Below are 27,607 nucleotides of genomic sequence, written 5' to 3'. Positions count from 1 at the left end.
TGATATCGAAGAATGATATGAGCTATTTCGCGAAGGCGGTCAGATATAGTCCTGGAACCAGGCCTGTTGAGGTCTCTTGGCGTTGAGGGTGAGAGGGATAAACCAGAATAACGTTAATAGGCGCCTGGGTGTCACATGGACTTCCATCGATGGATCAAATTCAGCCTTCGGCTCGGCGATGCGGAAGAAAGTGCGCTATCATATGTGGAGCTGATTAGATATTATTGAAAATGCTGGAAATGAACTTCACGGTGCCGGTAGCAGCTCAGCGAATCATGCTGAAGTCTCAGTTTGCCAGCGCTCGAACATCCGAGGAAAGCTTTTCGGGCCGACGTGGCAACTCATGATCTGCGCCGAGTATTTGGCAAGAGAAACTCAGACCTGTGAAAATATGGGGAAAAGGAAACAAAGAATGAAAGAGAGCACGCTGCTCTTCCCCCTAAGTACTAAGATAGGCCAGGTTGGACTATCTCAGGCGAATGAGTGGTAGGTACCACGTCGATACTTGCGCGCGCGCACGCAGTTAACCTACATACAAGTCTATAGGTTCGCACGAAGCCGAAAAAAATAGGCCAAATAAGGCCAAACACGCCTGGTCCAAGTTCACATAGTGAGGACAGTCACCAACTTGCAACTGGTGCTGTCACTGGCGTCGTTGATTTTGTTTCGCGTGAGTTATGCAAGTTTAACTCCAAGGTTCCGATATATTAAGCCTAGATTTTGATTTCAACAGGTTTGAGTCTGAAGACTGCCTCGATAGCACTCCACACCCAGGTGCGGGTGCTCATGATCGAGCCTTTAGCAGCAGCTGTAGTAAACAGTTTTTTGTTGCGTACACCCGCTGGACGCGCCTCTGCATTAAGACCTTCTTTGGATCACATGGGTCGGTCCATACGCCGACCTCTACTACGCGACTTTTTCACTCCGACCGCGAGGCGGTGGAAAGGCAAAGAGAAAGCAGTAGACCAGGATGTGGATTACGCTCAGTGCGCCGAATGTGCCGAATGGCTCTTGGGAGTAACACACGAATCATGCTGCGTCATGAGGCACTCCGTTTGGTGTCCGAGTACGTGTCGTTCCTTTAACGGTAGTTTTTAAGTTTAACAGTGGAGCGCACCACAGGACGAAATCATATAATCATGATCAATGACGCCGTTCCCCGTCGACCGCAAACATTGAGTCATTCTGCAAGTCCTTCAAATATCCGCCGCTATTCCTCATCTCTTCCCTCGTGTTCAAATTCTCCACAATTTAATCATCTCTTGACGACTTCGTCGTCGCTGAGTCCCGAAAAATGGGACGTTCAAACCTCTCCTTTGAACCACTTTCTGTCTCTCCTGCAAGGAAACCACCCATTTAACTTGGATGATGCATGGAATGCTTACCAGCTGCTCATTGCCTCTGACGATTACCAACATCTGAAACCGTTAGATGTCTTAAACTTTGCTCAAAAGCTCTCTACTGCTATAGAGGCAGGTGGTGAGGACAATGGCGTTTCATACTTGCAAAGATGGGGCACACGACTTGCTGCGCTAAATGAGCGGCTGGAGTCCATATTCGAGAAGCATTCGAGCGAAGACGTTATGAGGTTAAAACTCGTAGCGAGAGGCTCGGCATTTGTAGGAGATTTGGACCATGCAATCATTACCGCCCACGAATTATCGGATCTACTTATCGACGGGCGGAGAGAGGAATTATTGGAAATCTATGGAACCCTTATACGGTCAATGGCGCTTCATCAAGATGGCGAGCACGTCCTGGATTTTATTCTTGCAGAGTGGGCCAATATCGGGATGCATCTCTTACCTCTTTCTACGCGTTTGCAGTCTTTGGGCATTCCCGTAAAACCCTCATCGTTCCAAGATACGATTTACTCGATTTTGGCCAACATACCGGATGCCGCCTCTCTATTGGCCAAGCGACGACACTGGAGTTTCGAGACGCGGCAACGTATGGGAGTCCTGCTGCTGGACGTATTATGGCAGGAAGCCCTGGCAGATGACGCATATGCATTGCTGAAAGAAATGCGAGCGCAGCGAATGTCGATACAAGTTGACATGCAATTACGAGTAGTCCGCTCGCTTATTCGCGCTGACTCTTTCATCCGTGCCAATGAGCTGTACAGAACCATATCGGAGTCGACGAGCACCCGACATAAATTTTTCATATCTACTGGAATGCTCCTCGCGGCACATCAGGGTGACATCGACCGCACCGAGGAGTACTATTCTCAACTCGGCACAGCGCGGTGGATTACGTCGCAGGATAGAGCCACTCTTATGCATGCGTATGCAGTTGCCGGACGAGTGGGCAAAGTCGTCGAACTATTTCACGAGTTCTTCCCTGGCCCAAAGAATTCACGGCTCGGAGCAAAGCCTTCAATCGTGCACTACAGTATTGTGGTGTATGCACACGCAGAGCGCGCGGATTACGACGGGCTTAATTTTTGGCTTCAGGCTATGTCGAAAGCTGGACACACTCCTGATATCTACGTCTACAACATCATCCTCAAAAGCTTTGCTGCTCGTGGAGAAGTAGAATCTGTCTCTGCCGTTTTGGACCAGATGCGCGCCGCCAAAATTATGCCCACTCGTGTCTTGTACACAACTGTCATATCTCTTCTCGCACATAGGAAGGACCCCGTATCCGCGGAAGCCATTTACAAACGTGCATTACGTGAAGGGATAGCTCCTGATCGCAAAATGATCACCTCTCTTATGAATGCCCACGTAGAAGCTGGTTCTTGGACGGGAGTAGTGCGCGTTTTTGACTACCTCAAATCATCACGAAATCCTCGCCTTCGGCTATCAGTGGAAGTCTACAATACCCTGTTGAAGGCTTACGTCCTTATCGGCGCCCCTTTTCATGTCGTCTCTACAATATTTCGCAAGCTTGAAGCTATGGGCATACAGCCGAATGGACGGATGTATACCCTCATCATCCAGTCGGCCTGCGATGCAGGATACATGAACATCGCCAACAGGATTTTTGCCGAGATGCAATCAGCCTCAAAAGACTGGCAAACAACCTACCGCGTTGATGCCTTCGTGTTGACGATCATCATGGCTGGTCATTTGCGGCTTGGTGACAAGCGTAGTGCAAAGGCTGTTTATGACGACATGTGCGAGCGAGGCATTCAACCTACATCCGCCACATTCTACCATATCCTTCGCGCTTATGGTAACGAGAGAACCGAAGAAAGTCTCCAAATTGCAGAGGGCTTCTTGAAGACCATCATGGCTGGTGAGTCTTCGGCGTCGTGGATCCCTCCTCAGACTCGCGCAGCAGCGCTTGAGCACGTCTACGGTCCCCTCATGCTTGCGTATACGAAAACTGATAAACCGGAGGAGGTGGAGCGGTTGTTCCGATCTATGTTGGATGCGGGTGGAGAACCTTCGTTGGCCAGCTTGGCAGTGCTCCTCGATGCCTACCGTCGCTCTGGTGATATTGAAGCCGTCCATGGGCTTTGGCCACAGATATGGCAACTCGCCTTACGTTTTTCGAAGACAGATTCTCTTTTCGAAGGAGAAGATAACAACCCTTCCGACCCCACGAAACGTCAGGGGAATCTTCTCTGTGCACCCCTATCCATCTATATTGATGCACTTTCTGCGGCTGGGGAACACCTCGTGATTGCCGAGATGTGGGGGAAAGCGAGATCTCATGGCTTCAGCTTCGATTCACATAACTGGAACCATTTGGCGGTGGCCCTGGTCCGTGCGGCAGAGCCGGAGCGGGCCTTCGAAATAGTTGAGCGAGTATTGCTACCCTATCAGCGTCAGAGCGAGGCTGTACTCCGTGACAGAGATTTATTTCCTGATTCCCTCTTCACCTTCGATACCAATCCCGCAGATGTCAGTAAACCAGTTTCTCAGTCGCCGATGCACCGGAGTGAGCGGCGAGCTTATCAATCGAAAGTGGCTACGAAGAGATCCGGTGACGCGCTAGAAATGGATCCAACCTCGGATGATTTTGCTCATCCATTACACATACTACACCAGATATCCCCTTCCTGGAATGTTTGGCGCCCCCATCGTGCTGTACTTGTCCTGCTGTCAGGTGTGCTGCGCCATCTGGAATCTGGGATGTTTGTCCAGCCGGTGGGAGACCGTAACTCAGCGCCACAGGCACTAGACCCTAACTCTGAAGACGCTTTCACTCGTGGAAACCTTGCGCGAGAAATGCTTGACCGCATTTATCTCAATTACCCTGACACAATTCAAACTATTCGCTTGCACGAGCGTTGGACTGCACGAAAATCTTCGTTGACGACACAGGACGATGGGTGGTAGACGAAGGTACATGGCACCAAGTACGGAGTACATTGCGAGGTAGAGGAGGCATTAGTGATGCAGCACTGTGGTGATTACATTGTCTGAACACGAAGATCAAAGGCCAAAGGCAGTACGGTGTTACGTGACTCCCATCAACTATCTTCTGACTCATCAGAGGGGTCGGAATCGCCATCTCGTCGTCGTCGCCCATGCTTATTAGTTCCGTGGCGATTTCGCTACAATGATAGCGAGTTTCTAAGCCTCCGGCTCAGACGGAGGATGGAAGGATCTTACCAGCGGTAGTTTCTGGCCTTGATTACCAAAAGCAATTGACAGCGCTGTCGTATCTGCGCCCCATAGGAGGTTATAATCTTTTTCTGTATTAAGACCGGCGATTTAGAACATACCGGGAACTCCTGGGAAGCGCTTGGCTGAGAAAACGACGAAGGGTTCGGTGAATGTTTGCGCAAGGACCGGTGAAACATGAGTATGTACTCGCATTGCACCCGCTTCCGGTGCTGGCAGTCTGGAAATGGAATGTCAATTGTTGTTGTTATCTCCCAAGCATAACACCACGGTTCTTACTCGCCAACGTTCATTAGACGTAAACGCAGCCGGAAGGTTCCTAAGATACCCCAGGGCGTCAGATAGAAGAATGTCCAGGGCGGTAATGAAGATATACCTTCCGTTCGAACAGATAGATCCTGGAAGAGGAAGAATATCCCTGACTGCCGATGCTCATCGAGCAGTCGGCATGCATTGGACGAAAGCGGTCCCACCAAAGTGCGTGTGTATGAATGTCGGGGTAACGATGGATGCGTGGCTGACGGAGAAGACGAGGAGCTCTGTGCATATGTGCCCTGGTAATACGGTGGTTGTGATGGTGCTCCATAAGCTTGGGGATGATCGTAGCTATTTCCTGTGCCTTGAAAAGGCTCCTGGACGAATCGTGGCGACGGGTCACCTGTGACTTGCTGGGGCCAATTACTTGCCTCAGATTGCTGAGTTGCATGTTCGGGATGTCTTATCGATGGGTCCACGTCTTGAGCAGCGTACACGCCCGTCTGTGAATTGACTATCACTGGATAAGATGGCTCCGTGGCTGGCCAATTGCGATAGTTGGCCGCCGGATCGGAATCCGTACGATACGATGATTGAGCTTGCCACGGTTCTCCCGGCGCAGCCGCGGGTATGCCGTTGCGTATGCCGTTGCGGTTGTATGGCGACAAAGATGGATGAGGGTGATTGAAATTATGCGAGCGATCGAGGGGAGTTCCTGATGGAGCATATCCCCATGCGCTGTTAGATTCGGATGGCGAGCTGTAGGAATCTTGGTCATCATATGTTATGTTATCTGGCATCTGTGCTTGCTGGGGATAAGGGTAGGTTTGATTAACGAATCCTGACGACGGAGCGGGAACCATCGGGGTCATAGTGGACTATATTGACGTTCAAAGTCAGTGGAAAATAATGATAATGAGATATGAGGTGACATGCCACTGGTAGGCGTGGATGTTGGTGAGCAGAATTTGGCGTAGAATGAGACGACGTGGGGCTATGTTGTTCATCGTGGGGAGATGATGGAGCATTGGTACTCCGAGGCTTTCTGGATTTTTGAGCGTTCGTTGCGACGTACCGGTCCGCAGATGACGAGGGATGCAACACGAGATTCATCTCCCGTTTACCGTCAGCCGACCACAGGTCGACCGTTACAAGAAAAAAAGAACAGTCAATGTCCCTGAGTGGTAGGTCATGAGCTGCACAAAAGGGAAAAGAGATCTTTCGGCTTACTCTACATCTACGATAGAGTTATCTTCTCTTCGGACAACCATCTTTGCGACTGCTGCAGGCGCGAGTGGCCTGCGATCCTGATAATAAATGTTATAAGGTTATGAGACAAAGGCGCGACGGCTCGCGCACTTTATCACCAAAACCGCACATACGGGCACGCATAGGGTGTTGTACTACTTCAAGCGAATAATGCCTGATGATCGTTAAAGGTTAAGAAGAGTGGCGGACAACTCGGGATATAATTGACTGACTTTCGGCCCCACCATTGTCCCCATTGCTCGATGCCTGCATCAGAATCTTGACGAGGTTGATGATCAATGTTGGAGCGGTTATTTGACTTTTGAATCATGAAAGTTTGCAAGATGTGAGGGCAAGGGTGTGATGCGGTATAGGGGAAGGAGAAAGGCACTTGTATGAAATCGGGTTGTCTGCGGACAATTTAGACTCGGGGTCGCGCTACAGGATATACAGCCAGCAGTTGGGAATCAGATAAGATAAGTTCTCACGTCGCGAGTGTTGCAGGTGGTGTTCGAGAAACGAGCCTGCGAGGTTCAGTGACAAGGTAGTCATTTTTGTCAGTGTGTATGATATTAATAGGATGAAACGCACCTGTTTGTTCTGTACTAGCTCTACCCGAATAACAGGTCGTAGGGCGTCTTATGGGTGTTAAGAATTGTCTAATACTACAGGGATGCAGTTATAGTAACCTGACTGTTTGAAGGTCACGGTATGAGGATAACGTTGCTGCTGCCTCGATTAGTTTAGCTCGAGGCACGCGTTGCACAGGACGCAGATCTTCCAAAATTTAGCTAAACTACCGAGCCACTCCTCATCAAATAAGTACTTCATCCAAAGCTATGCAAAGCCGTAATAAACTTTCATTCCTTCCTGGAAGATGCGTCCAGCGCACTCCGAAACTTACTCGGACAGATATATATGTGGCAACGGGGAAAACTCAAAACTCACCCTCAATTAGTTATCAGATTACTATCAGATTTACTATTTACTCTGGCAGATAAACCTGTAACCCTGGGAATGCCGAAATTCCGTGGGTAACCAATTTAATATTAATGTCATTCAAAAAAAACATTTAAGCAAGTACATATAATCGTCATGATCTGTGAAAAATAACAGATCCTTCGTTGTTTAGCGGCTTCTTATAAAATTTAAATCACTGTGCGTGAGGTCTTGAACATGTCCAATTGTAATAGTAACAGGGTTTATTACTTCCAAGGTTCGACGGAAATGACCACCTAAACTTGGTAACCCTTCTCACGCCCAGTCCTTTGAGCAACGTCGACGTCGACATGGATCAGGTCGCAGCCAAAAAGATTCTTCAAGAGCTCAGCAAGCGTGAGGATCTGAAGAACAAGACATGTGTAGACTGTGGTAATCCAAACCCACAATGGGCTTCAGGTGAATACATGTGTTTCCTTTCTTTGTGTCCCTCGGTCATTCCCCGAAAGTTAGTTTCGCGATATTTCTGTGCTTGCAATGCGCTGGTGTACACAGAGGGTTCGGAGTGCACATCAGGTGAATTTACCATCATATGTGCACTTTCTTCAACCACCAAATCTCACGCGACAATAGCTTCGTGAGATCAGTTTCAATGGATACTTGGCAGGCGGATCAGATCAAGCGTATGCAGGTGGGTAATTGCATGACAAGTTTACATTCCTCACTCACTTGTCCCAAGCTCGGCGGGAATGCTCCTTTCAGACAATTCATCGAGTCATACACACCAATAGATCAAGGCGGATATAAGCAAGGTACAAGTGCATACGATACCTACCATTGTTGGGCAGCTTCGCAATATCGCGAAAAAGTATGCCGACCATCTTATCTTGCAATCTCTGACTCAATTTTCTCCAGTTAGACGCGGCCCTAGCCGACAAACCTTGGACTCCATCCGCCCCACCATCCAGCTCCGGGAGCGGAACGAACTCTCCAGGACGTCCGTCTTCTGCGCAAGGTTTACGCAAGTCGCGTACCTCGGCACGTAACATTACGTCTCCGGTGTCCTCCGCAAGTTCGCCGCAACCCTCCCTGGATCTAACCACTACGGATCAAAAATCTGCCAACGAAGCTTTTTTCTCATCCCTAGGTCAAGCAAACGCCACTCGCCCTGCAGATTTACCCCCCTCCCAAGGCGGCCGTTATCAAGGATTTGGGAACACGCCTTCACCTCCAACCTCTCAACACCCGTCGTTCGGACTTTCATCCACCTCAGCTCCCACACTTCAAGACTTCCAGGATAATCCGGGAGCCGCCCTAAGCAAGGGGTGGTCTCTCGTTTCTGCAGTTGTCGCTGGTGCATCGCGTGTTGTCAGTGAAAATGTGATTCAACCTGGAATGGAGCGTGCTCTGGATCCAAACCTGCATGCTACCGTTCGCGGGTACATGTCAGAAGCGCAACGCCGCGCACAAGATGCAGGTCGTTCGGCAAATGAATGGTCTAAAACTCAGTTGGGCATCGATGTTGCTGATCAAGTAGGAGGCGTGGTGGGGACGGTGAAAGACACGTTGGGGTCAGGGCCACAAGGTTCTGGGTATGGAGCCCTGTCGATGCATAATGATGGGGAGACGTCGGCATTATATCACGATGACACAGAGGATTTCTTCAACGAGTATTCCGACGGCCGCACAAGCCTAGGTCAGTCGTCTGTTCACCCCACTTCAGGTACGTCGAGGACCCCTGGACCTGTTTCGAAATCTAAGGACGACGACTGGGATGAGTGGAAGGATTTCTGATAGGCATTGTGGGGTTTGGTGGATGTAGATTTAGCTTGAAGGATACGCTGTGCGCATCTGTAGTGACTGTAATGCTAGTGTGTGTAATGGACGCTGATGGTGATCGACGCCGTCAGGTGCTGCAATCCATATATATATTTACGTGCAAATGTGGGTCCCCGAATAACGTCAACAGCGGCACCCTAGTTCCGGCCGCGTTGAACATTGAAACAGCTGACGAGCGTTCTTATTCTTCTGTGAACCGCATATTTCTCACTATTTGTCGAGGCTGAATCGTTTGCTCGTCATGCAGTCTGTCCTTAAGCGTGCAACACAGTCATCGACCGTATTTGCACGATGCTATCATGCTTCGGTACTCCCTTCGCTGATTTCACCTGCCTCGCCCGAGTTTCGGGAGAAAGCGAATGCCATGGACGTATTGGTTGCAGATTTGGAGGCCAGATTAGAGCATGCGAGACAGGGCGGAGGTCCGAAGGCTGCAGAGCGCATGCGAAGCAGGGGAAAGAAACTACCCCGAGAACGGTTAGTGAGCTCACTCCACATTATCATTAATTACATTTCCTGGAATCTGAGAGACTCCGAAAATTTCGGTAATCGTCGCTGAACTACTCCATTAGTTTGTCGTTGCTACTGGACCCACATACCCCATTCTTGGAGTTGTCACCACTAGCAGCTCATGAAGTTTACCCAGAGCATATTCCCGGTGCTGGGATGATCACAGGTATCGGTAGAATATCGGGGCGGGAGTGCATGGTCGTCGTGAATGATGCGACAGTTAAAGGCGGGTCATACTATCCTTTGACTGTGAGCAGAAACTGGCACAAGTTGCATGCAGATTCAAATATTGATAATTCTTCAGGTCAAGAAACATTTACGAGCGCAGGAGGTCGCACGGGAACATGGTCTTCCATGTGTCTACGTTGGTATGCCATTCTTTTTCCTGCTACATTGCTTGCCAAATGCAATCTGTTCGTTTCAGTCGAATCAGGGGGTGCGGCGCTGCCTCATCAAGCCAACGTAAGTCTCTATGGAACATGGGACCGACAGAGCTGTGACTAGCACTCCAGGTATTCCCCGATAAAGAGCACTTTGGCCGTATATTCTACAACATGGTAATATGGATCCGACGCATATGCGTGAATACCATGTGATACTCATCTCGCTTCTTAGGCTCAAATGTCTGCTCTCGGTATCCCACAGATTGCACTAGTACATGGTATATCTGTCGCAGGTGAGTGATTAACCCAGGACACTGTATTTGTCTCACTTCCGATCCAGGTGGCGCATATGTTCCTGCAATGGCCGACGAGAATATTATTGTTGCGGACCAAGGGCGAATTTTCCTCGCAGGACCACCACTGGTTAAGGCTGCTACAGGCGAAGAAGTCGATGAGGAGACTCTTGGTGGTGGATTAATGCACTCGAGCGAAAGCGGCGTGACCGATCATCTCGCGCGAGATGACGAGCATGCTATTGCAATAGCAAGGGGCATGGTCGGCGACCTCGGCATTGCTGGGTGGAAACCAATTGGTGTACGTGATGACACAGGGTCAGCTTTCTTTTTTTCATTGACACGAGAGATTAGCCATCAGCAGTGTCAGAGGACCCTGTGTACCCCGCTTCGGAGCTACACGGTATTGTTGGCACTGATTCGCGCCAGGCTTTCGATATGAGAGATGTGATCGCTCGGATAGTAGACGGCAGCCGTTTCAGAGAATTCAAGAAGGAATATGGTCCGACCATGATTACGGTAAAACCTTTTTTATCCACAGCCTGCATTTCCTTACAGAGTTATCCAGGGCTTTGCACATGTGCATGGGTACGAAGTAGGTATCGTCGCGAACAATGGAATTCTATTCTCCCCATCGGCTCTAAAAGCCACACACTTCATTCAACTATGTTCACAACGTCAAATTCCACTTTTGTTCTTGGTGAACGTCACTGGCAGGTGGTGTTATAGTTCGGGCCGCTAGATGATCTGACCTATCCCATCTAGGTTACATGGTAGGTTCGAAGGCTGAGAGAGGAGGAATTGCGAAGGATGGTGCCAAGATGGTTCGAGCAGTTGCATGCGCTGATGTTCCAAAGTTAACCGTCATCGTCGGAGGAAGTTTTGGAGCTGGCAATTATGGTAATGCATGCTCCATTGAGGATCTTCTGTTGGATTAACGATGGTCCTTCTTTAGGAATGGCTGGGCGCGCTGTAAGTAACCTCCGTTTAGACATGCTGATGGGTGGTTTCACGTTCGTGCTTTGTAATCTAGTACTCCCCGCGGTTCCTATGGATGTGGCCCGTGAGTCCGAACTTTTTTGAAATGGAGTTCATTGCGATAACAGTCACAACAGAATGCGAAGGTATCAGTTATGGGCTCTGGTCAGCTATCGCAAGTTATGACTACGGTCTCTAAGTCAGTTCCCTAACACAAATGCTCCCTTTTACGGACTAACACTTACCATTTGCAGAGACCCAAGCCAGCATTCATCACTAAAAGCAGACATTGAAGCACAGTCAACTGCGCTCTACTCCACTGCCCGTTTATGGGACGATGGTATTATCAAGCCTGCGGACACACGGGATGTGGTCGGTCTTGGGCTCGCGCTAGCATCAAGAGAGCGTCCTACGTCGCGCGGAAGGGGATCGGTTGGCTCCACTACATGGGACGGCGACGGCAAAGGATTCGGCGTATTCAGGATGTAAAGATAATATATTTTTTCCGAATGATCGGACGGTTGAACATTGAACCCCACCTTCTTGCGGGTTTTGGACTGCAATGAATGTTTGGCCGACTACTTGCCCGAAGTCGAGCAATATTAGACCTGCCATATTCGTTTATTTGTTTTTAAGGCTTTTGCCAAACAACGCCTAATGCAATTTTGTCATGTAAAGATTTGGCTGCTCCTCAATACACCAATGCGCCATTCATAAACAAAATTTCTTGATTCATCGTCTACTCTTCATGTCGTGTGAAACGTCTTTGAACCAGCTTTCTGTAGAGACCCGTGCAAAACTACGTTCCACACAACTCCTTACTTCTTTACCACAAGTAGTTTCGGAGCTGTTGCAGAACTCCTTGGACGCCGGAGCATCTCAGGTGGATATTGGCGTTGACTGCGAAGAATGGAGCTGTTGGGTGCGGGATAACGGTGCTGGGATTAGCAAAGCGGGATTAACTATGATTGGCAAGGGGTCGGAGGAAGGAAGATACAGTAAGTTGTATTTTATGGCATTCAGACACGTCACTCAGCAAATGATCGCAGATACGTCTAAAGCATATACCCCAGCATCCCTAGATTCTGTTTCGACATTTGGTTTTCGCGGAGAAGGTCTTGTGCTATTCTACTCGTCGAATGATCGCTGAGACTTTCCTTATAGCTCTATCATCAATGGCTGAACTATGCTGTTTGGAAATTTCGTCACGCACGTCTCAGTCTCGAGAAAGTTGGTCTGTCATTCTCAAGGTTTGTGAATGCGGCTGTTGTGCGAACCCGGCTCAACTAGTGTTGCAGGGTGGGAAGTCTTTGTACTCAGGACCATCGATTCGGTGGCGAAGAGAAACCGCAGGAAGTGTCGTATGTGTCAGGGATGCATTTTTTAGCGTGAGCCAAGTCATACACATGTAGCGTTTCTTCTTCTGACGCGCGTACGCAGCTTCCTATTCGTCGTCAATCTCATCCCTCTATAGCCAAGACTATAGATGGGATCAAGCAAGAGGTCGAGGCATATGCTTTGATGTTTCCCAACGTGGCATTCACTCTTCAAGATGACAGCAAATCAAGAGAAAATGTCTCGAGCAAGGGGCAGGTTCTCCGGGTTCCAAAGGTACGTAAGTCTTTTGAAACAGATGACATGTCGTCTCACGGTTGACACGACAAAGACCCGTTCAATCCTGGCTGCATTTCGACACATGTATGGTCGCGCACTGACCGAGGTGAGAAAAACGATTTGAACCCAGCGTCATTCACTCATGATCGACTGGTACAGCATGTGGAAGAGATTGATGCCACATCCGGAGATTTGAAAGTGGAGGGATTCATGTCCCTAGTTGGAGCACGTTCGAAGGTGATGACACAAGTTTGTATGACACCTGTTCACTCACGACAAAATAGGCTCATCAGTATCTGTGTGAGTGTGTGTAAGCATATTTGCATCGTATGCTCAGTCGGTTCTCAGACATAAACAAACATCCGATATCGTTCTGCGATCTTCATCGCCTAATTGATAACAAATTCTCGAATAGTACGTTTATGAAGCATGTAAGTCGCTTATTTGTGGTATCTTTCGCTTTTTTTATGTACTGTAGGCGTATGATGAAGGAGGAGAAACCAGTTTGAGATCATGTAGGTTGGTTTGTTCCAATTGAGAAAGTTCTTAATTCAGTTCTAGCGGTGCGCCGTTCGCCCCGCAAAGGCGAGAAGAAAGTTATCTATGTTCTAAATTTGGTCATACCAACGCGACTCATTGATAACTGTCTGGAACCAGCAAAATCCGCAGTTCAGATCGAGGTGTGTAGATTTCTTTCTATCCACGACCGGCTCCCGGGTGATCTGAATCCGGTGAACACAGCATAAGAATGTGGTGACAACATTCCTTTCTTCTGTGATTGATTCGTTCTTGATTCGACATGGTTTCACATCTGGCAAACGTGGCGCTGAGGAAGGCTGTGGTTCCCCGCCCAAGAAGCGCAAAGTCACCATGGTTCCAAATAGCGCAGACCAAAATAAGGTCCCAGCTAATAGGAAGACAGAGCCGAAGGAAGCACAGGCGGTGTTTATTCACCCAGTGAGCAGGCAGTTGGGAGCCTACCGTTAAGCTTTGGTACTCAGCTGATCGTGATCAAAAGGGAAACATGTCCGAGGAAATTCCGCGAACGTCGGTTTGGGAAACGGGTGAAATGTTCATCGTGAATCCTCGTACTGGAAATTCTTATTTGCAAAGTTCGCGCCACAAGATCGACGGAACGAACTCGGCTAGCGCGAACCGTGTTTCCCGAATTCCACGTCTTCTCCGAGAGGGTCCATGTTCCGGCCCTGTTCACAATAAAATGCCCGATTGGCTACAAGAAGCTCTCATCGTAGGTTCCGAATGTTTGAGATAGACACAATTTGACCTTTCGGTATCTAAGGCGAACAACGCATATGCTACTACGGAACCAAGGATTCCATCCTTGCCGCTCTTTGCTAATCAAGCTTCCGATGATCAGGGTTATCCTATTGTTCACTCTAATCGTCCCTTGTCTTGCGCCTCCGCTTTTGGGACACAGTCAGGTTCCGAACACGCACGAACAAGATTTCACAAAGGTGACCTATTGAAGGCACAGGTCATCAACCAGGTCGACCGCAAGTTCATCGCCTGTTTAGTTGATTTAGATCATTCCACGCATCAGGAACATGGGAAACCCCCAAAAAACCTTGCAGCGGGTGGCTCAACTCTGATCCTGATTGATCAGCACGCTGCGGACGAACGAGTCCGCGTCGAACGCTTTCTAACCGAAATTTGCTTTGGCTTCCTACGACATTGCGAGGGAACCGGGGGCGTCGAAGTTTCGGAACTGTCGCCTGCTGTGCCTATTTTACTCACGCATCACGAAGCTTCGCGCTTGGCGACTATCGAAGAAGTACAATCAGCATTCGACCGGTGGGGTATACGCTTTGAGGGATTGGCTAAGTTGACCTCGTTCGAATCGGAATGCGCAAGAGATGAAGCCAGTGGCGGGTATGTACAAGTCTTTGTCAGAGCAATACCTGCGATTGTGAGCGACAAGGTACGCGTAGACACTGTCATGGTGTCACAGGCTTATTATCCTGTGGTACAGTTACTCATGAATGATGAGTTGCGAGACCTTGTTAAAGGCTACCTGGGAACTCTCGAAAGCGAGGAGACGTCTCCTCCTAACTTATCGCAGCAAAAAGACGTCGATAACATCAAGGACGACGAGTCGCGGTGGCTCAAGGCTCTTCGCTGGTGTCCACAGGAGCTTCTGGATTTGATTAACTCAAAAGCGTGTCGCGGTACTAACGTCAAAGTGCTTTTGATATACTCTTGCTCATTACTTGATCACTCAGGCGCAGTCATGTTCAATGATCCACTATCACTGGAACAGTGCGAACGCCTTGTGAGAAATCTTGCTGCGACTGCATTTCCCTTTCAATGCGCCCATGGAAGGCCAGTATCTTTGGTTGTCTTCATTTACGCTTATTAATTGTTGTACTTCTCCTAGACCTTCCCTCGTTCCTCTGACTCATGTAAGTATCAAGAGTGGCAGGCGATCCGTGCCGGCATTGGATTGGACAAGGCTGAGCTGACTCACGGCGGGCTATCGTTATTGTGTTCGCCTTGGAGACCTTAATTGAGAGCCGCGCAATCGATTATTACATACAATTGACCTCATTGTTGCGCGCCGGCACGTGATGTATCCATGGTCATGTGACATTGAAGTGTTCATTAATTCAGTGACGTCAAAGTGGCGTGTGGGGTATAAAGGTCACTCGCAAGCTCCGTCTGACCACCATCATTCAACCAACAACTACATCATTCTCGTTGCATTTTGCTGAACCACTCAAATTACTCTATTACCATCCAATTACCAACACCCGATCCCTTTTGATCATGCCAAAGTCCCTCACAAAGGTTGTGTACAAGCCCGACACTCAATCGACAGACGAGTTCATCACCTTTGTTAATCCAGCAGAGGTAAGCTGATATTGACTTGACTTGAATTCAAACAATTGATCTCACATCATCGTAGTACAAGAAATGGAAAGCAGGAGGTAAGCATCTCGCCTTTTGACTATCAGATGATCCATAACCTGATTCACATTTTGCAGACAGGTAAAGTGTACGAGTATCGCCCGATAATCCACCACTGATGATTCCTACGTATGCATAGAACGATACCTCTAGCTGAGGTAGTCGATGGTGAGCACTGATTCGATCGTGCGATTGTGATCTAATCGCATCATTTCCTAGCCTTCAAAATCTTTTACTCCAATCAAGGTGCACAGGGCATCCTGGGTGCGCCTTCAAAACAACAACTGGATACTATCTTCGGCACGACGAAAGATGTCGATGTCTTGATGCACATTCTGGAGAAGGGGAAAGATCAGGCCGGAAATGGCATCACCTCAGGAACAACAACCATGAATGCTGCGCGTGGAAGCTTGATGGACAACAAGGGCAAGGGAATGTCGGGCATATGATAAACATGATCATGATTGTATAGATATTTGCAACAAGGTCACAATGTATTACTAGAACAATCACTTTCACCCTTCTCTGATTCATGGATTATCCTCATGCATCTTGTGACTGAACGTAGAAGACAGTCGAGTCCTCTACTCCCTCAACGTAAGGAAGTGTTGTTCTCCTAGCAGGCTCCGTCTGCATGAACGCAACATGATGCTGAGAGTTATCGAGATATGATGGGCATCGCTTCACACTTTCTAGATCACGCGTACTCACCTCTGGACTCTCCCATCCAAGCAACAGCACTACTTCCTTTGCGTCTTTTGCATCGACGACGTATCCCCACGCAGTTCCGTAGCATCCCTCAAAATCATGGCACACTTCCAACGATGCGTCGACGATCTTGCTGAATTCATTCAGGTCGGTTTCAGGCTTCACAGTGCTAATAATGACTTCTGTGAACGGCGCGGCAAAGCATTTGGTAGGTGGGTAGGGATTGAAAGCGACGAGCCTGCGCGTCGGAGGAGAGTCAACAACTGCTTCGAGCTTTTCTTTGATCTGCGCCGCTATCGCGGCCGTCGACTCAGACCTCTGAGGGCGGTGATCCCAATCTGTGCGCGTGATTAGCTCAACACGGAGTCACTAGAGCCGAAATGCCTCACTGATGAACCACTGCCTAATTCCAGGCTGCTGGACGCGATCGCCCCAGTACATCTGTTGGAGGCCTTCAAAAGTGGACTGGCGCAAGAGCTCGACGGCCTCCTGGAACTTGGGAGTTGTCTTCATCGCATCATTGCTCGTGAGCGTGATGATTTCGGTAACAGGGGTGTTTGACATGGTGCTGTAGCGGAATCCGATGGAGCACCTCGAACGTTCCCCGCATTTATACGTAGCGCGTCGAAGATGTTCCCAGGGTAGGGTATTACTTTTGCGCATGACAAATCCCGATCATGGGCTTCAGGAGGTTCGGTAGAGAACGTCCATATCTAAGCATTGTCGCGCCATACCCGCAAATTGTAAGCAGACCTGACAGGACATGGACGCTTTGGGAAATTCGTTGATCAGTGACTCATCGGCACCTTATTTCTGCTGATCCCCGCCATGAAATGAGGGCGCCCACCGAGTCATAGTGAGTCACAGGAGAGATAAGACTTGCACAACAATGACAGGACATAAATCACTAACCGCTGAAGGAGATAGTGTGGATATTGGTTTACGAACTTAACATATCGGTGCAAGAAAGCCTGCGAACAATCATAAGGGAGTCAGCATATCGCGGTCACGTCATAATAAGAAATGCTTACAGTGACGATGTAAACAAGTGGATTTGCAGATGGAGATATTAGAATGAGTTTGCATATAGAAGAAAAATCAGCAATATATATAATACTTATGTACCAGGGAGCGCGTAGGCATCTACGTGTCCTTGTTATTGAGAAGCTGTCTCTGCCCATTCTCTGCTCCCCATCTGCACCAGCCGCGAGCAAGCCCGCGCAAACGCAAATATTTCCTCGTCGCCTGAGAACATCGAGCTTGAGCCCACAACTTCCGGAGATAGGCCCTTTACAGAAATTGAGATGTCGTAAGAAGAATTGAAGAAAGGAAACGTACCAGATCATCCATCACACTCCGCATGTGATCTGAGATGCCGTTCCCTGAGCCCGCCGAATCATCCGAAAAGATCTGGTATATGGGTACTTCTGACGATACAAAAATCCTTGTCTGCGCCAGTCGTTAGATTATCGATCATAAGCATGAGATATGCGAGCTTGCCTTGGATTCGTAGCATGCGTCTATGAATGTGATAAATCGCCTTGCCTGTAGAATGATGGTTAATGCTGCAAGGATCTACGAATGGGAGAAACATACCATATCCTTCCTGTCCATCCCCATTTTCGGCACGTCTGTGATAAACAGAGTACCAAACTGCTTCGTCACCTCCAAGTAATCAGCGGCACTCAACGGACGGCCGCAAATTTCCTCGAATGAGAATCGCGCGACCTTTGACGTCGAAAGCGGAACGCGAAGCGTGCGGCCCCACGTCGTTATTGGGCGATTCTCAATAACAGGATCTTGAAGCGCAGCGGTAGGAGTTGGACATGTCAGTGAATTAAAGATTTTGTCTATCTCGGCTTTATTCTCTGGTGTTAGTGGATGATAGTATACGTGGGAGAGGGCGCGTGGTATCCGTCTGTAGTCTGTGCATGATAATCGTAAGATCATACATACACCGGAAGAGTATGACTAGATACACACCAGTTCCTGAGTCTAAGTCCGTCACTTCAAAGCGCGATTTGAGAAGCTCTATGGCGGGTATAAAGCTTGAGCGTTGAATTCCATTCTTGTAAAGATCGTCTGGGTGTCGACTGTGTGACAGTCAATCATAAGATACCGCCACGAAAAGCTGGAGATGCGCACTTGGATGTGATTACACAAACTACACCATGATTCATCAATCCTTCCAATAAACGCCTCAGAATCATGGCGTCCGCGATATCCGTAACCTGAAATTCATCAAAGCATAGCACATACGCCTCCTTTGCCAGGTCCCGCGCAACAGGACCAATGGGATCGCCACCAGAGTGTCCCATGAGCAATTTAGTAGCGTGTATGCGTTTATGTGCATCGATCATGAAGGCGTGGAAGTGCACACGACGCTTGCGTGTGATAGAAGGGGGCAGTGTTTGGTAAAAGAGGTCCATAAGCATTGTCTTTCCTGTGCCAACGTCGCCATAAAGGTAAAGACCTTTTGGTGCCGATGCAGGCGCCGTTCCTGGTTCTGGAGGTGCACGAGAAAACAAACGAGATATCTAGCAGCAAGTGGGTCAGCGGTCCTGAGAGAAAATGAAAGAAAATCACCAATGAATCACTTGTCCTCGCATCAGGTATAGGTGGGGGGTTGTACTTGAGTACCTGCTCCCAGAAACGCTGAAGTTTGCCGACGATACGAATCTGATGATCGTCACTTCGAAGTACCCCAGACTGCACGAGTTTTTCATGTTGCTTTATCGGGGAGATCGGTTCCGGGAACATTTGTGAGGTCTCGAATTGATTGATTGTAGCGAATTCGGCAGGATCGCTGCGTGCAATGCTTTCTACGGCAAGCGAGGAATTGAATGCTTTCCCGTGTCCATGTCCATGACCGGAAGACGGCAAAGAGCTGGAAGGTGAGGCGACTGGTATTGATGTGGCCAACGCCCGCCTACTTTGTACTGTCGTCCGCAATAGGAGTCGATTCCGCTGGTGGAGCGCACTAGACCGAGCTGGATTCATATCGACAATGTTCCGTCCACAAACAAAAAATAAAAAGTGAAGGAGAAATAGTAGTGTGTAATGCAAGGGAGTGGTTGGAAAGTTGACACAGTTCACTGCACAGGAAAGAATTGGAGTCTGGACGCCACACGATACCGGCCGACGGGGTACGGAATAAGTTATAACAGAAACGGGGAGCTTGCGGGGAGCCACTGCAACCAATTGCTTTCGGCATTACTCGGCGCTTAAATAACCGGTTCCACACTCATCCGAGTCTCCACGATGACAGAGTATACTAGTAGTAGTATCAAACTGGAGATGTGACGATATCCATGTTAGTATGGAGAAGGATGGTGATGAAATGTCAGAAAGCTTCTCTGATATCTTCAGAGCTCGAGCTTGTTTGCAAGAAGTTGTTGCAGGACAAGGTCTGTACCCATACGATACTCTCTACCCACGGCGCCCTTGAGAACACCACCGCCTGCAAAGGTTTGTGAACACGCGATTTCAATCCTGTATCGATGCCTCCAAATTTATAACACAGGGGCCAAGCGAAACTACAAAGTCTTGCAGGAGCATAGTATGCTTACAGCTGATTATACTCCTACGACCAAGGACAGCCCCCCGATACAAGGTTCATGATCGTACAAGACTTGATAATGAGCATCAAAGTGCAAAGAGGGGGAAATGGCGTTCAGGAACGAGCCACGTTTCAATTAGGTCCACAACGGTTCAAATGATCGTGTTACATACTTGAAGCTTTACTTGACTCTGTGGAAAGACTCTGGAAATCCATGTATCCTTAATCGAGTTTATATCGCATACTCGCCTCTTGGTTCAACGTACCAACATAAATCTTCTTTGCCCCTTGACATTGAAGACATTTCCTTCGCAAGCTCGCGACCTTTCTTTTACGGAGAACTCGACCATCCGTTGTACAGGAAATGCTTTTCATCAAAACGCCGCTCGACAACACACTTTCAAAAGAGTCTCGCGCTACCATAAGCATCTGCCGGACGACCAATAGTCTTCGGATACACTTGTCGAATACCTATGGTGTTGCGGATGATATTATCTTCGGCTTCGACATCCAGGCGTAGTGGATAGATCAGTGCTTGTGCAGTTATTAGTCCAGCAACTGCCAGGATGCAGCGAAGATGTAGATGTAACTGCCCAAGAGTCGGACACTGGTAATATTTGGCTATTGGTGAGAGCGAACGCCCACGCAGGACTGAATCATAAGAAGAGTTCTCCGGGTGTAAGGAGAAGACGTATGTGGCGTTCGAATTGGTGTTTGGTGGTTTATGATGGTTCCAGGTTGTGTAGACTGGGGTGCTAGAGCATGAGAATGGCTGTGAGCTGGATAGTGAGAAGCAGGTTTAAGAAGGAAGGGTAAAAAAGCACATGCTGTGCTATGCACAGGACAGAGCTCAGGCTTCTTAAAGAGTTGTTATCTTATCAGGCGATTAGAGCCAGCGTCCACCTGAACTTCCAGTACGGAACTGACAGTTATCTTCAGCAGGGAACAAGTTGGGTAACTTCAAGCTAACCATCAGCGCTCAGCTTCAGAACAGTGCGCGAGAACTCGAAGAACGAGTCACTCACTGGTGGTCCTTCGAATTCATCGACAAACATCTGCCAACCTCCCAAGCGAATGAACCGTCATGGCTTCCAGCTCGACACAGCCAGGCGCGGCATCCAAGAAGTCAATTCTGGAACCAGTCATGATATTGGAGGGCCATGAACTATCCGCCCGTAAACCTCCAGGAAGGACCTTCCATAACTTATGCATATCCTACTTTTCGGACGGCAAGCAAATGATCAGTGGATCTGAAGATCAGACTGTTCGACGGTGGGACCTTCAGGCGGGGAAGGAGATTGAGGGGGTACGGGAAGTTTGTGAGGAGGGAGTACATGCAGTAGGTGTGTCAAGGGATGGTCGATGGATCGTCGCTGCTGGTGGAGATGACAAGGAGCGTGGGGAACTCAAAGTCTGGGAAGTTAGAACGGGGATCATAAGAACGTTTGAAGGCCACTCACAGAGTATCATCTGCATCGATATCTCCGCGGATAGCACCCTGCTGGCGAGTGGAGGAAATTATCCCAATGTCACAACACGGGTATGGAACCTAAACACTGGCAAACTACTATTCGAAATCCCAGCTGAGGTGGGCGCGGTTCGATTCTCGCAAGACTCAAAGAAGCTCACAGTCATATCAAATGTAGCGAGGTGTATCGAGGTGTGGGATGTTGAAACTTATAGATTGGATATCAGGCTAGTGTGGACTCAGACTCGGAAATACTCTCGCGGAATAGTGACACGTGCCCCAGTGATTTGGACAGCCAAAGACCAGACCATCTTGGCCGCATTTAACTTCAAGGATGACTCGGAGGATTACGCGCGGACCGAGGGGCAGTGGCACTGGGACTATGACGAGCCCAAGACGATCTATGAGTTTGATGCGTCGACACTGCAGACTGTCAGGGCTCCCTTTGAAGGGCACACCAATATCATAGGGGGTCTAGCACTTTCATTTGATGGTGCACTCCTCGCTAGCGCTTCCCGTGATCGGACCATCAAGCTCTGGGCCTTCGAGTCGCGCCAGCTCCTCGCCTCATTCGACGTTCGTACTACTCCTGACCACCTCATCTTCTCACCCAACTCATACCAACTGGCATACACTACCTGGAGTGACAAGATCTACATATGCGACACTCCACCTCACATCCTTGCCACTATCCAGTCTGCACAAGAAGCGCAGCCTAATGTATGCATCCATGCACACTTACCTGTTTGTCGACTAACATCCTGTTACAGATAAATGCAGCTACAAATCCACGACTCCTCGATGTACGTGACCCTGCTCGTATACACCAGCATTCTATTAATTCCTTATAGTCCAACGCAACACATCGTCCCGTGCGCCGTAACCCAATACAGCCGCTCATCGTCCCTCACCCACAAAGAGATTTCTCCACCATATATCCACAGGAACGCCGTGCCTTCCTCTATTACCTTCGCAAAATACTTCCTTTTCGCATGTCTCCTGTTCGAACTGATCAGCTTCGTGATCCTCTGGATGTATGTTTCCTCTTCCTGATGCAGTCACAGTCGACTTGACAGCCCCTTTACAGTTCCCTGCTAATTTACCCCTACCTCACAAGATCTCTCCCTCCGTACGAGCCACGAATCAGGTGCATTCAGATATTGATCCCCACAAGAACGTGAGTGTCGTCTGTCATGATCTCGTTTTCGACTCATATTCTTTCAGGCTCGATCCATACCGCTCGGCACTCAATCCTCTGCCACCGCTCCAACTACTTTCAAAACACGACTTCATCACATATTAACCTGGCTGTCCGCTCGTGTAGGTCGTGCACTACCGCCTATTGTCGATGTTCCTCTTGCTCCGGGTAGACTGGTATGCTCGATTAATATTTTTTGTTCTAGTTCAGGTCTCATTGATCTATTTGCAGCGCTATGCTGCAGCGGATGCTCCCACATTTGACGAGGACCTGATTCGTGATGAAGACTATATTCCTTCTACTCATCAAAATTCGCAACAACCTTCCACAGGAGTGCAGGTTACCACTGGACAGCATGGTAGCGGCCGGCTGTGTGGCTGCTTCTAAATTGGTCTCGGGAATATCTTACTTTTGATTGTTATCATTCGTCGTATGTATCAGATGACATTAACCTGTCTCGTAGTTGACCGACATGTAGACTAACTATGAAATTCGCGTCTTCTGTCAGATGCAAGTATAGCCCTACATTAGTAGCATCCCATGGTAAGGCTCCGCGCGACCATGAGTGCCAATGCCTTCGCATAACTTTTCTGACGTGGAACATAAGGCACTGCATTTTAGCCCGCAAGAAGTCTGGGTTGTGGAGCTCCTACACAGGAATGGCGTGGCTGAGCTGGAATCAAGAGGTATGTTTGATTGAACCTGAGAGAGTAGATGGGATTTAAAGCATCCGCTGTGCAATATACACCCGTCACGATGTATAATTATCATGAGATGTGGCAGACGCGCATGTATGCCCATCAATCAGGCAATTCCTCATCTTCCTTGCCAACCTATTGGTAAGATGAAAATTTCATGCGAATGTTCCTCGTAGATAAACTGACGACAGATATTAGCAGGGAAAGTGCTCGAACGAGTTCATCCTCAATCTTCCGAATGGCGAGTGCTCGCGCGAAGGGAAAAGATCATAACCATAATTGATTTTGTATCGAGATAGACCTTTGCCCTCGGCGATGTCAAATGTCTCGGATCCAGTGCTCCCTGAACTATGAAAGCTGACGATTCCATCGGGGTTATTTTTCGTATACAAGTTGAATCTCACCTGTCAAGGCCTAGGCCTATCTGCAATAGAAAGTCGACTTACTTATTTTAACGTTCATGAACCCTCATAAACAAAGACCCGACCAAGCCCATTGATTGATGCCAAGAAATATATATGCTTGTTCATTACACGAAGCCATCTGCGAACATGCACATATACCCAATATCAATCGTATCGTAACATCTCTCCACCTCCAGCCTACCCGGGCCATCCGCATGCCCAAACTTTCTCCCACTCTTGACAATATATACAAAAGTGCACCCGAGTATCGGATACCACAACACGAACGTCGTCCAAAGAAATACACCCCTCTCCGGTCTCCGTAGATGCTTTTATCTCCAGGGGCACGCGGTAGCCCTTCACCAGGGAAGCGGGGAACGTCACTAATTCCGTCTGCAAGTTCATTCCTGCACTGAATTCAGCTGTATCGAGCGGGAGTTCCACACGCGGGAAAGCCAAAGAGACGGTTTTAAGCCTTTTCAATAAAGCCCATGGAGCGTGCGCCATCCACTGAGGGAGATTGTAGTCTTGAGGTCCAACAGCGCCAACAGCCCGACCAGCGACATGCAAACTTACGTCTGCTAGTGAGTTAGGGAGTACAATAAGGTGGGCGAGGGAAGCCAGGAAGGCTGATCCTGAGGCAAACATCGTCATGGGGCATGGCCTAGTGACATTCCCCAATAGTGTTAAAGTTTTCGTGCGCCACGGAGGTGGCGAACATTCCTGGTCGGTGTCCTCGCCCATGTCGGTCCATACATGCTCCACGCAGCGTGTCAAGAAATACATGCTTGCAAAGTCGATCGCAAGCGATGGTGCGCCGAGGAGTACCGGAGCCAAGAGCCCAAGGTCTGAATGAGGCACAAACATGCCATCGGAGCGGTCCGTAAAAGGGTATTCGGGACTCGGACAAAATTCTCCGATCCAAATGTTATGTATGTAACTTGTGTACGCAAAACAGAGACGAGAATTTGTCTGAGTGTATTCCTTCTGCATCCGTAGAGCATGCACGAAAGCCTTCTTGTTGCGAGAGTCCAGTAACACTGTGTGCAGCATTTCGGGCAGTGCAACGTGCCTCCTGACATATTGGGAGACTAGACAGAGTTTGCGAGCGGTTGAGTATGGATTCTTCGCCTTGTATTGGTCTGGTTGAGCAAAAGTAGGTCGAGCTGCATAACTCATGATGAGGTTGACGAGCTCGATGGGAAGGTTGCCGAATAAAGCTGGGGAAATAGTCGCCATGATGGGTAAGTGGTATGAAAAACTGGTTCGAAGGAGCCCTCTTAAAGACTTCGTGAACAATGGCGGAACAAGTCGAACATCAGTGGCTGAAGGCGCATCCAAGTATGTGTTGGACCACAAGTCGTGACCCGATGGTCCACAATAAAGTTATTATTCCTTCAGTAGGTCGCATGTGTTTTAGTTTCGCGAAATATGACATTCCACAGCGCGGATATGGAAATTGGGCATTGGCAAACTCGTATTCGAATCTGATAACAGGGTGTGCGCAGTTCGATCAAATCCACCTGTGTTCAAAATTGGTTCAAAAGTAAGACAATCCATTATCCTCAAGCTTCACCCATGGGCAAGCCAGCGTTGTCGAACTTATCAACAAATGCGCGCACCTGTAGAATACCCATCTGCCCTCCGATGATATCCTTGCCAGTTTCGAGATCCAGGAGTAGTAGAAAGTCGAGAAGCGCCTAGGAAGGTGTTCTACTCAATACGTGAACCGCACCAAGCTTGAGTGGCAGCACAATACGGTACTCGGATGTGAACCAAACATCTGGCTTGCTGTAATTTAAGAATCTGATCAGGCAGAGCTCGTTGGTGTTGAATAGTTAGTACTTGCATGTTACAGTGTGTTGCATAAAAACCTGCAGTACGAGTTTTTTTTCAAAATTTACCTTTAGCGTTCCTAATTGGGGTTTTGTAATTTTTGTTTTATTTATTTGTCACATCACTTGACCTAATTAGGAAGTATCAGTCTCGGACTCCTGTAGCAGGTCAAGGCTAAATTTTGACAAACTCGTACTGCTACTACTGCAGTCTGCAGGTTTTTATGCAACACACGTATTGGCCTTTGACAATATTGATTCGGTCTGTACTACTTGCCTCTATGTGCTGACTAAGTCAGGCGCAGGTCAAGAGAGTATACTCATATACCCGCTGGTTGTAGGTGGGGTCTCAGCAAAGTCTAGGATAAACTGGTATGCTCGATTCATTTCTCTCACTGCTTCAGGTCTCCATTTGCAACGCTACTGCGCTGCTGTATGACCAGGTGCTCCCGCCTCTGACGATGGCGTTCCGCCTTTACCCAGGTACCCATATCACTATGGCAGCTCATGACTGGACAGCATGGAAGCGGCAGATTATGTGGCAGCCTCTAAAAATGTTTTTCGGTATGCAGTGTCCCTACATACGACACAGTTTCCATGACCATATAGGAATTGAGACAAACAGGTTAGACTCAAAAAGACTAGCTGTGTGAAGGGGTGTAATGACATTGACAACCACCGCCTTCACTCGGGAGACTATTTTGTTCAATTCTTCGAACACTTTATCCGAGTCATTGCCGCTTTAGTTACGGTTCGAGATTGACTCCCTCGACTGAAACCTTCGATTGCATCAACCACCTTCTTAGATGCTCTTGCGCTATGTCTTCCTAGGCCAGTCCGCAAAACACAATACAAGTATAGCCCCACACATAACTCACTCCGTCCTTCAATCTGACCCGACTAAATGAACAAAGCAGTAGAAGCGCCCGTAGACCTCACCGGTCGTATTCTCCGGTTAGATGACCATCCTGTGGCTGGAGGGTCTTTCGGAAATGTCTACAGAGGGATCTACCAGACCACATCGGGTCAAATTCAAGTATGAGCGCCTTAATTCTGCGTGTTGAACAATCGAAATGTGACGATTCCTTCTCAGGTTGCTGTCAAGGCTTTGCGTTTTCTGCCTAGCGCAGATGATATCAGGGTCAGTGGGATCTGTTCTCCGTCATTCCTATTGAAGGCTGAACCTCACATTGTAGAGAATCCGTCGAGAGATCAAAATATGGATGAAATTAAAACATCGGAATATCGTGCCATTCATAGGCGTAACAGCGAGATTTGGACCCCCCGAGACCATCTCTCTCGTTTCGCCCTGGATACCCAATGGAACATTGACAAATTTCTTGGACACCTACGGTGGAAATTCATCACTGATATCGAAGTTATGGCTGGTGAGACCTACTATCTGTCGTTTTAGGTGTGAGCTGAGCCACCGGTCACAACAGCTTCATGATGTCGCAGCTGGTTTAAATTACTGTGGGTCATCTTCCTCCGAGTTCACTTGTATCGTCTCAGACCAGTATTTTCAAGTACACTCATTCCCTCTCATCCACGGAGATCTAACCGGTGTAAGAGAATTGTTTTTACATGCATCTGTGTCTGAATTAGATGGTCTGTAGAGCAATGTCTTGATAAACGCAGAAGGCATGGCGTGCCTTGTGGACTTTGGGCTTTCTACGGTGATAGGAGGACTTGAAGGTGGATCTTCGATTGCCCCGTCATCCTGCCGTCCCGGTGCAATACGGTGGACCGCTCCCGAGCTTCTTGGAGATCCAGAGATTTCCTATTTGCCTACACCAAAAAGTGACATCTATTCTTTTGGTAGCGTGATGCTACAGGCAAGTTGCCTTTTATCACTGAGTTGTCTTTGACTTGACTATGTTCCCCAGATCCTCTCTAACAGATTTCCGTGGTATACAGATAGAGGCATCACGGCTGAATTTCGTATCATAGCAAAGCTGATTGTAGGAGAAACTCCGCCTCGGCCGGATGATCCATGCATTTCAGAGAAACACTGGGCCCTTATCTCGGAATGCTGGCGCCCGATCTCGAGCACGGAAAGTCGTCCAACAGCTGTACAATTAGTTGACACTATCAGTAAAGATATCGCCGATTGTTCAGGTGAAACAAACGACATGCGCCGTGTATTCCAGTCCGAGAAGTCACCTCTCATGGC

General features: G+C 48.5%; 13 protein-coding genes across 13 annotated transcripts; 9 read left to right on the top strand and 4 right to left on the bottom strand.

The window, feature by feature from the left end:
• The first annotated feature begins 328 nt into the window (after positions 1–328).
• Positions 329–4,635, top strand: F5147DRAFT_385462 (uncharacterized protein). The gene is made up of 4 exons (XM_041429526.1): positions 329–486; positions 540–670; positions 734–1,066; positions 1,123–4,635. The coding sequence occupies exons 3-4, from the start codon at positions 787–789 to the stop codon at positions 4,290–4,292; spliced, it is 3,450 nt and encodes a 1,149-aa protein (XP_041297318.1). The 5' UTR covers positions 329–486; positions 540–670; positions 734–786; the 3' UTR covers positions 4,293–4,635.
• F5147DRAFT_568402 (velvet factor-domain-containing protein) lies at positions 4,530–6,414 on the bottom strand (the record flags this gene model as incomplete). The annotated part of the gene is made up of 8 exons (XM_041430900.1): positions 4,530–4,621; positions 4,682–4,800; positions 4,860–4,899; positions 4,957–5,713; positions 5,775–6,012; positions 6,066–6,142; positions 6,195–6,258; positions 6,317–6,414. 8 exons carry the CDS (start codon positions 6,412–6,414, stop codon positions 4,530–4,532), a joined length of 1,485 nt encoding a protein of 494 aa, XP_041297317.1.
• Positions 6,415–7,198: 784 nt separating this feature from the next.
• On the top strand, positions 7,199–8,976 carry F5147DRAFT_384916 (ArfGap-domain-containing protein). Its single transcript, XM_041429523.1, has 6 exons — positions 7,199–7,241; positions 7,300–7,481; positions 7,532–7,598; positions 7,656–7,713; positions 7,762–7,890; positions 7,938–8,976. The coding sequence occupies exons 2-6, from the start codon at positions 7,373–7,375 to the stop codon at positions 8,814–8,816; spliced, it is 1,242 nt and encodes a 413-aa protein (XP_041297316.1). The 5' UTR covers positions 7,199–7,241; positions 7,300–7,372; the 3' UTR covers positions 8,817–8,976.
• Positions 8,977–9,096: 120 nt separating this feature from the next.
• Positions 9,097–12,004, top strand: F5147DRAFT_817967 (carboxyl transferase). The gene is made up of 14 exons (XM_041443600.1): positions 9,097–9,338; positions 9,434–9,620; positions 9,676–9,739; positions 9,796–9,833; positions 9,884–9,928; positions 9,987–10,047; positions 10,095–10,348; positions 10,402–10,566; positions 10,616–10,769; positions 10,813–10,947; positions 11,003–11,019; positions 11,081–11,110; positions 11,163–11,224; positions 11,280–12,004. The coding sequence occupies exons 1-14, from the start codon at positions 9,103–9,105 to the stop codon at positions 11,512–11,514; spliced, it is 1,683 nt and encodes a 560-aa protein (XP_041297315.1). The 5' UTR covers positions 9,097–9,102; the 3' UTR covers positions 11,515–12,004.
• On the top strand, positions 11,698–15,312 carry F5147DRAFT_606020 (uncharacterized protein). Its single transcript, XM_041432337.1, has 17 exons — positions 11,698–12,023; positions 12,075–12,140; positions 12,190–12,275; positions 12,324–12,413; positions 12,466–12,636; positions 12,692–12,745; positions 12,799–12,876; positions 12,924–12,939; positions 12,988–13,070; positions 13,118–13,154; positions 13,201–13,319; positions 13,381–13,596; positions 13,658–13,888; positions 13,940–14,578; positions 14,630–14,825; positions 14,880–14,979; positions 15,035–15,312. Exons 1-17 carry the CDS (start codon positions 11,774–11,776, stop codon positions 15,117–15,119), a joined length of 2,517 nt encoding a protein of 838 aa, XP_041297314.1. The 5' UTR covers positions 11,698–11,773; the 3' UTR covers positions 15,120–15,312.
• F5147DRAFT_675302 (DUF1960-domain-containing protein) lies at positions 15,313–16,103 on the top strand. The gene is given in 5 exon segments (XM_041435909.1): positions 15,313–15,507; positions 15,563–15,583; positions 15,603–15,605; positions 15,702–15,732; positions 15,784–16,103. The coding sequence occupies 5 exon segments, from the start codon at positions 15,424–15,426 to the stop codon at positions 16,011–16,013; spliced, it is 369 nt and encodes a 122-aa protein (XP_041297313.1). The 5' UTR covers positions 15,313–15,423; the 3' UTR covers positions 16,014–16,103.
• On the bottom strand, positions 15,896–17,333 carry F5147DRAFT_385219 (uncharacterized protein). The gene is made up of 5 exons (XM_041429525.1): positions 17,304–17,333; positions 17,079–17,243; positions 16,662–17,025; positions 16,276–16,610; positions 15,896–16,215 (listed from the first exon to the last, which is right to left on the bottom strand). Exons 3-5 carry the CDS (start codon positions 16,933–16,935, stop codon positions 16,108–16,110), a joined length of 717 nt encoding a protein of 238 aa, XP_041297312.1. The 5' UTR covers positions 16,936–17,025; positions 17,079–17,243; positions 17,304–17,333; the 3' UTR covers positions 15,896–16,107.
• F5147DRAFT_384948 (AFG1-like ATPase-domain-containing protein) lies at positions 17,152–19,443 on the bottom strand. Its single transcript, XM_041429524.1, has 9 exons — positions 19,206–19,443; positions 18,859–19,118; positions 18,418–18,809; positions 18,256–18,365; positions 17,869–18,197; positions 17,773–17,817; positions 17,611–17,721; positions 17,304–17,560; positions 17,152–17,243 (listed from the first exon to the last, which is right to left on the bottom strand). The coding sequence occupies exons 1-8, from the start codon at positions 19,270–19,272 to the stop codon at positions 17,429–17,431; spliced, it is 1,446 nt and encodes a 481-aa protein (XP_041297311.1). The 5' UTR covers positions 19,273–19,443; the 3' UTR covers positions 17,152–17,243; positions 17,304–17,428.
• Positions 19,444–21,403: 1,960 nt separating this feature from the next.
• F5147DRAFT_384816 (uncharacterized protein) lies at positions 21,404–22,817 on the top strand. Its single transcript, XM_041429521.1, has 8 exons — positions 21,404–21,526; positions 21,583–22,019; positions 22,070–22,102; positions 22,151–22,171; positions 22,221–22,333; positions 22,387–22,476; positions 22,524–22,673; positions 22,729–22,817. The coding sequence occupies exons 1-7, from the start codon at positions 21,499–21,501 to the stop codon at positions 22,600–22,602; spliced, it is 801 nt and encodes a 266-aa protein (XP_041297310.1). The 5' UTR covers positions 21,404–21,498; the 3' UTR covers positions 22,603–22,673; positions 22,729–22,817.
• F5147DRAFT_384841 (uncharacterized protein) lies at positions 22,524–22,951 on the top strand. Its single transcript, XM_041429522.1, has one exon. It carries the CDS (start codon positions 22,648–22,650, stop codon positions 22,882–22,884), a length of 237 nt encoding a protein of 78 aa, XP_041297309.1. The 5' UTR covers positions 22,524–22,647; the 3' UTR covers positions 22,885–22,951.
• A 708-nt stretch (positions 22,952–23,659) lies between these two features.
• Positions 23,660–25,069, bottom strand: F5147DRAFT_384783 (uncharacterized protein). The gene has a single exon (XM_041429520.1). The coding sequence runs from the start codon at positions 24,836–24,838 to the stop codon at positions 23,798–23,800; it is 1,041 nt and encodes a 346-aa protein (XP_041297308.1). The 5' UTR covers positions 24,839–25,069; the 3' UTR covers positions 23,660–23,797.
• A 570-nt stretch (positions 25,070–25,639) lies between these two features.
• Positions 25,640–26,409, top strand: F5147DRAFT_675269 (uncharacterized protein). The gene is made up of 2 exons (XM_041435908.1): positions 25,640–25,998; positions 26,044–26,409. Exons 1-2 carry the CDS (start codon positions 25,809–25,811, stop codon positions 26,085–26,087), a joined length of 234 nt encoding a protein of 77 aa, XP_041297307.1. The 5' UTR covers positions 25,640–25,808; the 3' UTR covers positions 26,088–26,409.
• Positions 26,410–26,639: 230 nt separating this feature from the next.
• On the top strand, positions 26,640–27,515 carry F5147DRAFT_606009 (kinase-like domain-containing protein; the record flags this gene model as incomplete). Its single annotated transcript, XM_041432336.1, has 5 exons — positions 26,640–26,822; positions 26,877–26,907; positions 26,962–26,999; positions 27,051–27,269; positions 27,321–27,515. Coding segments are annotated over exons 1-5 (648 nt in total), but the record flags the coding sequence as incomplete, so codon positions are not given.
• Between the last annotated feature and the right edge of the window lie 92 nt (positions 27,516–27,607).

Source organism: Suillus discolor, assembly GCF_016758755.1.
Source record: "Suillus discolor strain FC423 chromosome Unknown F5147scaffold_7, whole genome shotgun sequence".
Classification (NCBI taxonomy): Eukaryota; Fungi; Basidiomycota; class Agaricomycetes; order Boletales; family Suillaceae; genus Suillus; species Suillus discolor.
Note: the sequence above shows the minus strand (reverse complement) of the source record. Positions and strands in the feature narration are given on the sequence as shown.

Bases quoted from the DNA above. Each gene is read 5' to 3' on its own strand.
- F5147DRAFT_385462 (XM_041429526.1), top strand. From the start codon at position 787: ATGATCGAGCCTTTAGCAGCAGCTGTAGTAAACAGTTTTTTGTTGCGT. The intron at 1,067-1,122 runs GTACGTGTCGTT...AGCGCACCACAG, and splicing joins GCACTCCGTTTGGTGTCCGA to GACGAAATCATATAATCATG.
- F5147DRAFT_384916 (XM_041429523.1), top strand. From the start codon at position 7,373: ATGGATCAGGTCGCAGCCAAAAAGATTCTTCAAGAGCTCAGCAAGCGT. The intron at 7,482-7,531 runs GTGAATACATGT...ATTCCCCGAAAG, and splicing joins AAACCCACAATGGGCTTCAG to TTAGTTTCGCGATATTTCTG. The intron at 7,599-7,655 runs GTGAATTTACCA...ACGCGACAATAG, and splicing joins GGGTTCGGAGTGCACATCAG to CTTCGTGAGATCAGTTTCAA.
- F5147DRAFT_817967 (XM_041443600.1), top strand. From the start codon at position 9,103: ATGCAGTCTGTCCTTAAGCGTGCAACACAGTCATCGACCGTATTTGCA. The intron at 9,621-9,675 runs GTGAGCAGAAAC...ATAATTCTTCAG, and splicing joins GGTCATACTATCCTTTGACT to GTCAAGAAACATTTACGAGC. The intron at 10,349-10,401 runs GTACGTGATGAC...ACGAGAGATTAG, and splicing joins CTGGGTGGAAACCAATTGGT to CCATCAGCAGTGTCAGAGGA.
- F5147DRAFT_606020 (XM_041432337.1), top strand. From the start codon at position 11,774: ATGTCGTGTGAAACGTCTTTGAACCAGCTTTCTGTAGAGACCCGTGCA. The intron at 13,155-13,200 runs GTAGGTTGGTTT...ATTCAGTTCTAG, and splicing joins AGAAACCAGTTTGAGATCAT to CGGTGCGCCGTTCGCCCCGC. The intron at 14,980-15,034 runs GCCAGTATCTTT...TACTTCTCCTAG, and splicing joins TTTCAATGCGCCCATGGAAG to ACCTTCCCTCGTTCCTCTGA.
- F5147DRAFT_675302 (XM_041435909.1), top strand. From the start codon at position 15,424: ATGCCAAAGTCCCTCACAAAGGTTGTGTACAAGCCCGACACTCAATCG. The intron at 15,508-15,562 runs GTAAGCTGATAT...ACATCATCGTAG, and splicing joins CCTTTGTTAATCCAGCAGAG to TACAAGAAATGGAAAGCAGG. The intron at 15,733-15,783 runs GTGAGCACTGAT...ATCATTTCCTAG, and splicing joins TCTAGCTGAGGTAGTCGATG to CCTTCAAAATCTTTTACTCC.
- F5147DRAFT_385219 (XM_041429525.1), bottom strand. From the start codon at position 16,935: ATGCGCAAAAGTAATACCCTACCCTGGGAACATCTTCGACGCGCTACG. The intron at 16,611-16,661 runs GTGAGGCATTTC...TCACGCGCACAG, and splicing joins AATTAGGCAGTGGTTCATCA to ATTGGGATCACCGCCCTCAG. The intron at 16,216-16,275 runs GTGAGTACGCGT...GATAACTCTCAG, and splicing joins TTGGATGGGAGAGTCCAGAG to CATCATGTTGCGTTCATGCA.
- F5147DRAFT_384948 (XM_041429524.1), bottom strand. From the start codon at position 19,272: ATGAATCCAGCTCGGTCTAGTGCGCTCCACCAGCGGAATCGACTCCTA. The intron at 18,366-18,417 runs GTGCGCATCTCC...ACTGTCACACAG, and splicing joins GTTTGTGTAATCACATCCAA to TCGACACCCAGACGATCTTT. The intron at 17,722-17,772 runs GCAAGCTCGCAT...CGACTGGCGCAG, and splicing joins ACGCATGCTACGAATCCAAG to ACAAGGATTTTTGTATCGTC.
- F5147DRAFT_384816 (XM_041429521.1), top strand. From the start codon at position 21,499: ATGTTGAAACTTATAGATTGGATATCAG. The intron at 22,020-22,069 runs GTATGCATCCAT...ATCCTGTTACAG, and splicing joins CACAAGAAGCGCAGCCTAAT to ATAAATGCAGCTACAAATCC. The intron at 22,477-22,523 runs GTGAGTGTCGTC...ATATTCTTTCAG, and splicing joins ATATTGATCCCCACAAGAAC to GCTCGATCCATACCGCTCGG.
- F5147DRAFT_384841 (XM_041429522.1), top strand. From the start codon at position 22,648: ATGTTCCTCTTGCTCCGGGTAGACTGGTATGCTCGATTAATATTTTTT.
- F5147DRAFT_384783 (XM_041429520.1), bottom strand. From the start codon at position 24,838: ATGGCGACTATTTCCCCAGCTTTATTCGGCAACCTTCCCATCGAGCTC.
- F5147DRAFT_675269 (XM_041435908.1), top strand. From the start codon at position 25,809: ATGCTCGATTCATTTCTCTCACTGCTTCAGGTCTCCATTTGCAACGCT. The intron at 25,999-26,043 runs GTATGCAGTGTC...ATGACCATATAG, and splicing joins GCCTCTAAAAATGTTTTTCG to GAATTGAGACAAACAGGTTA.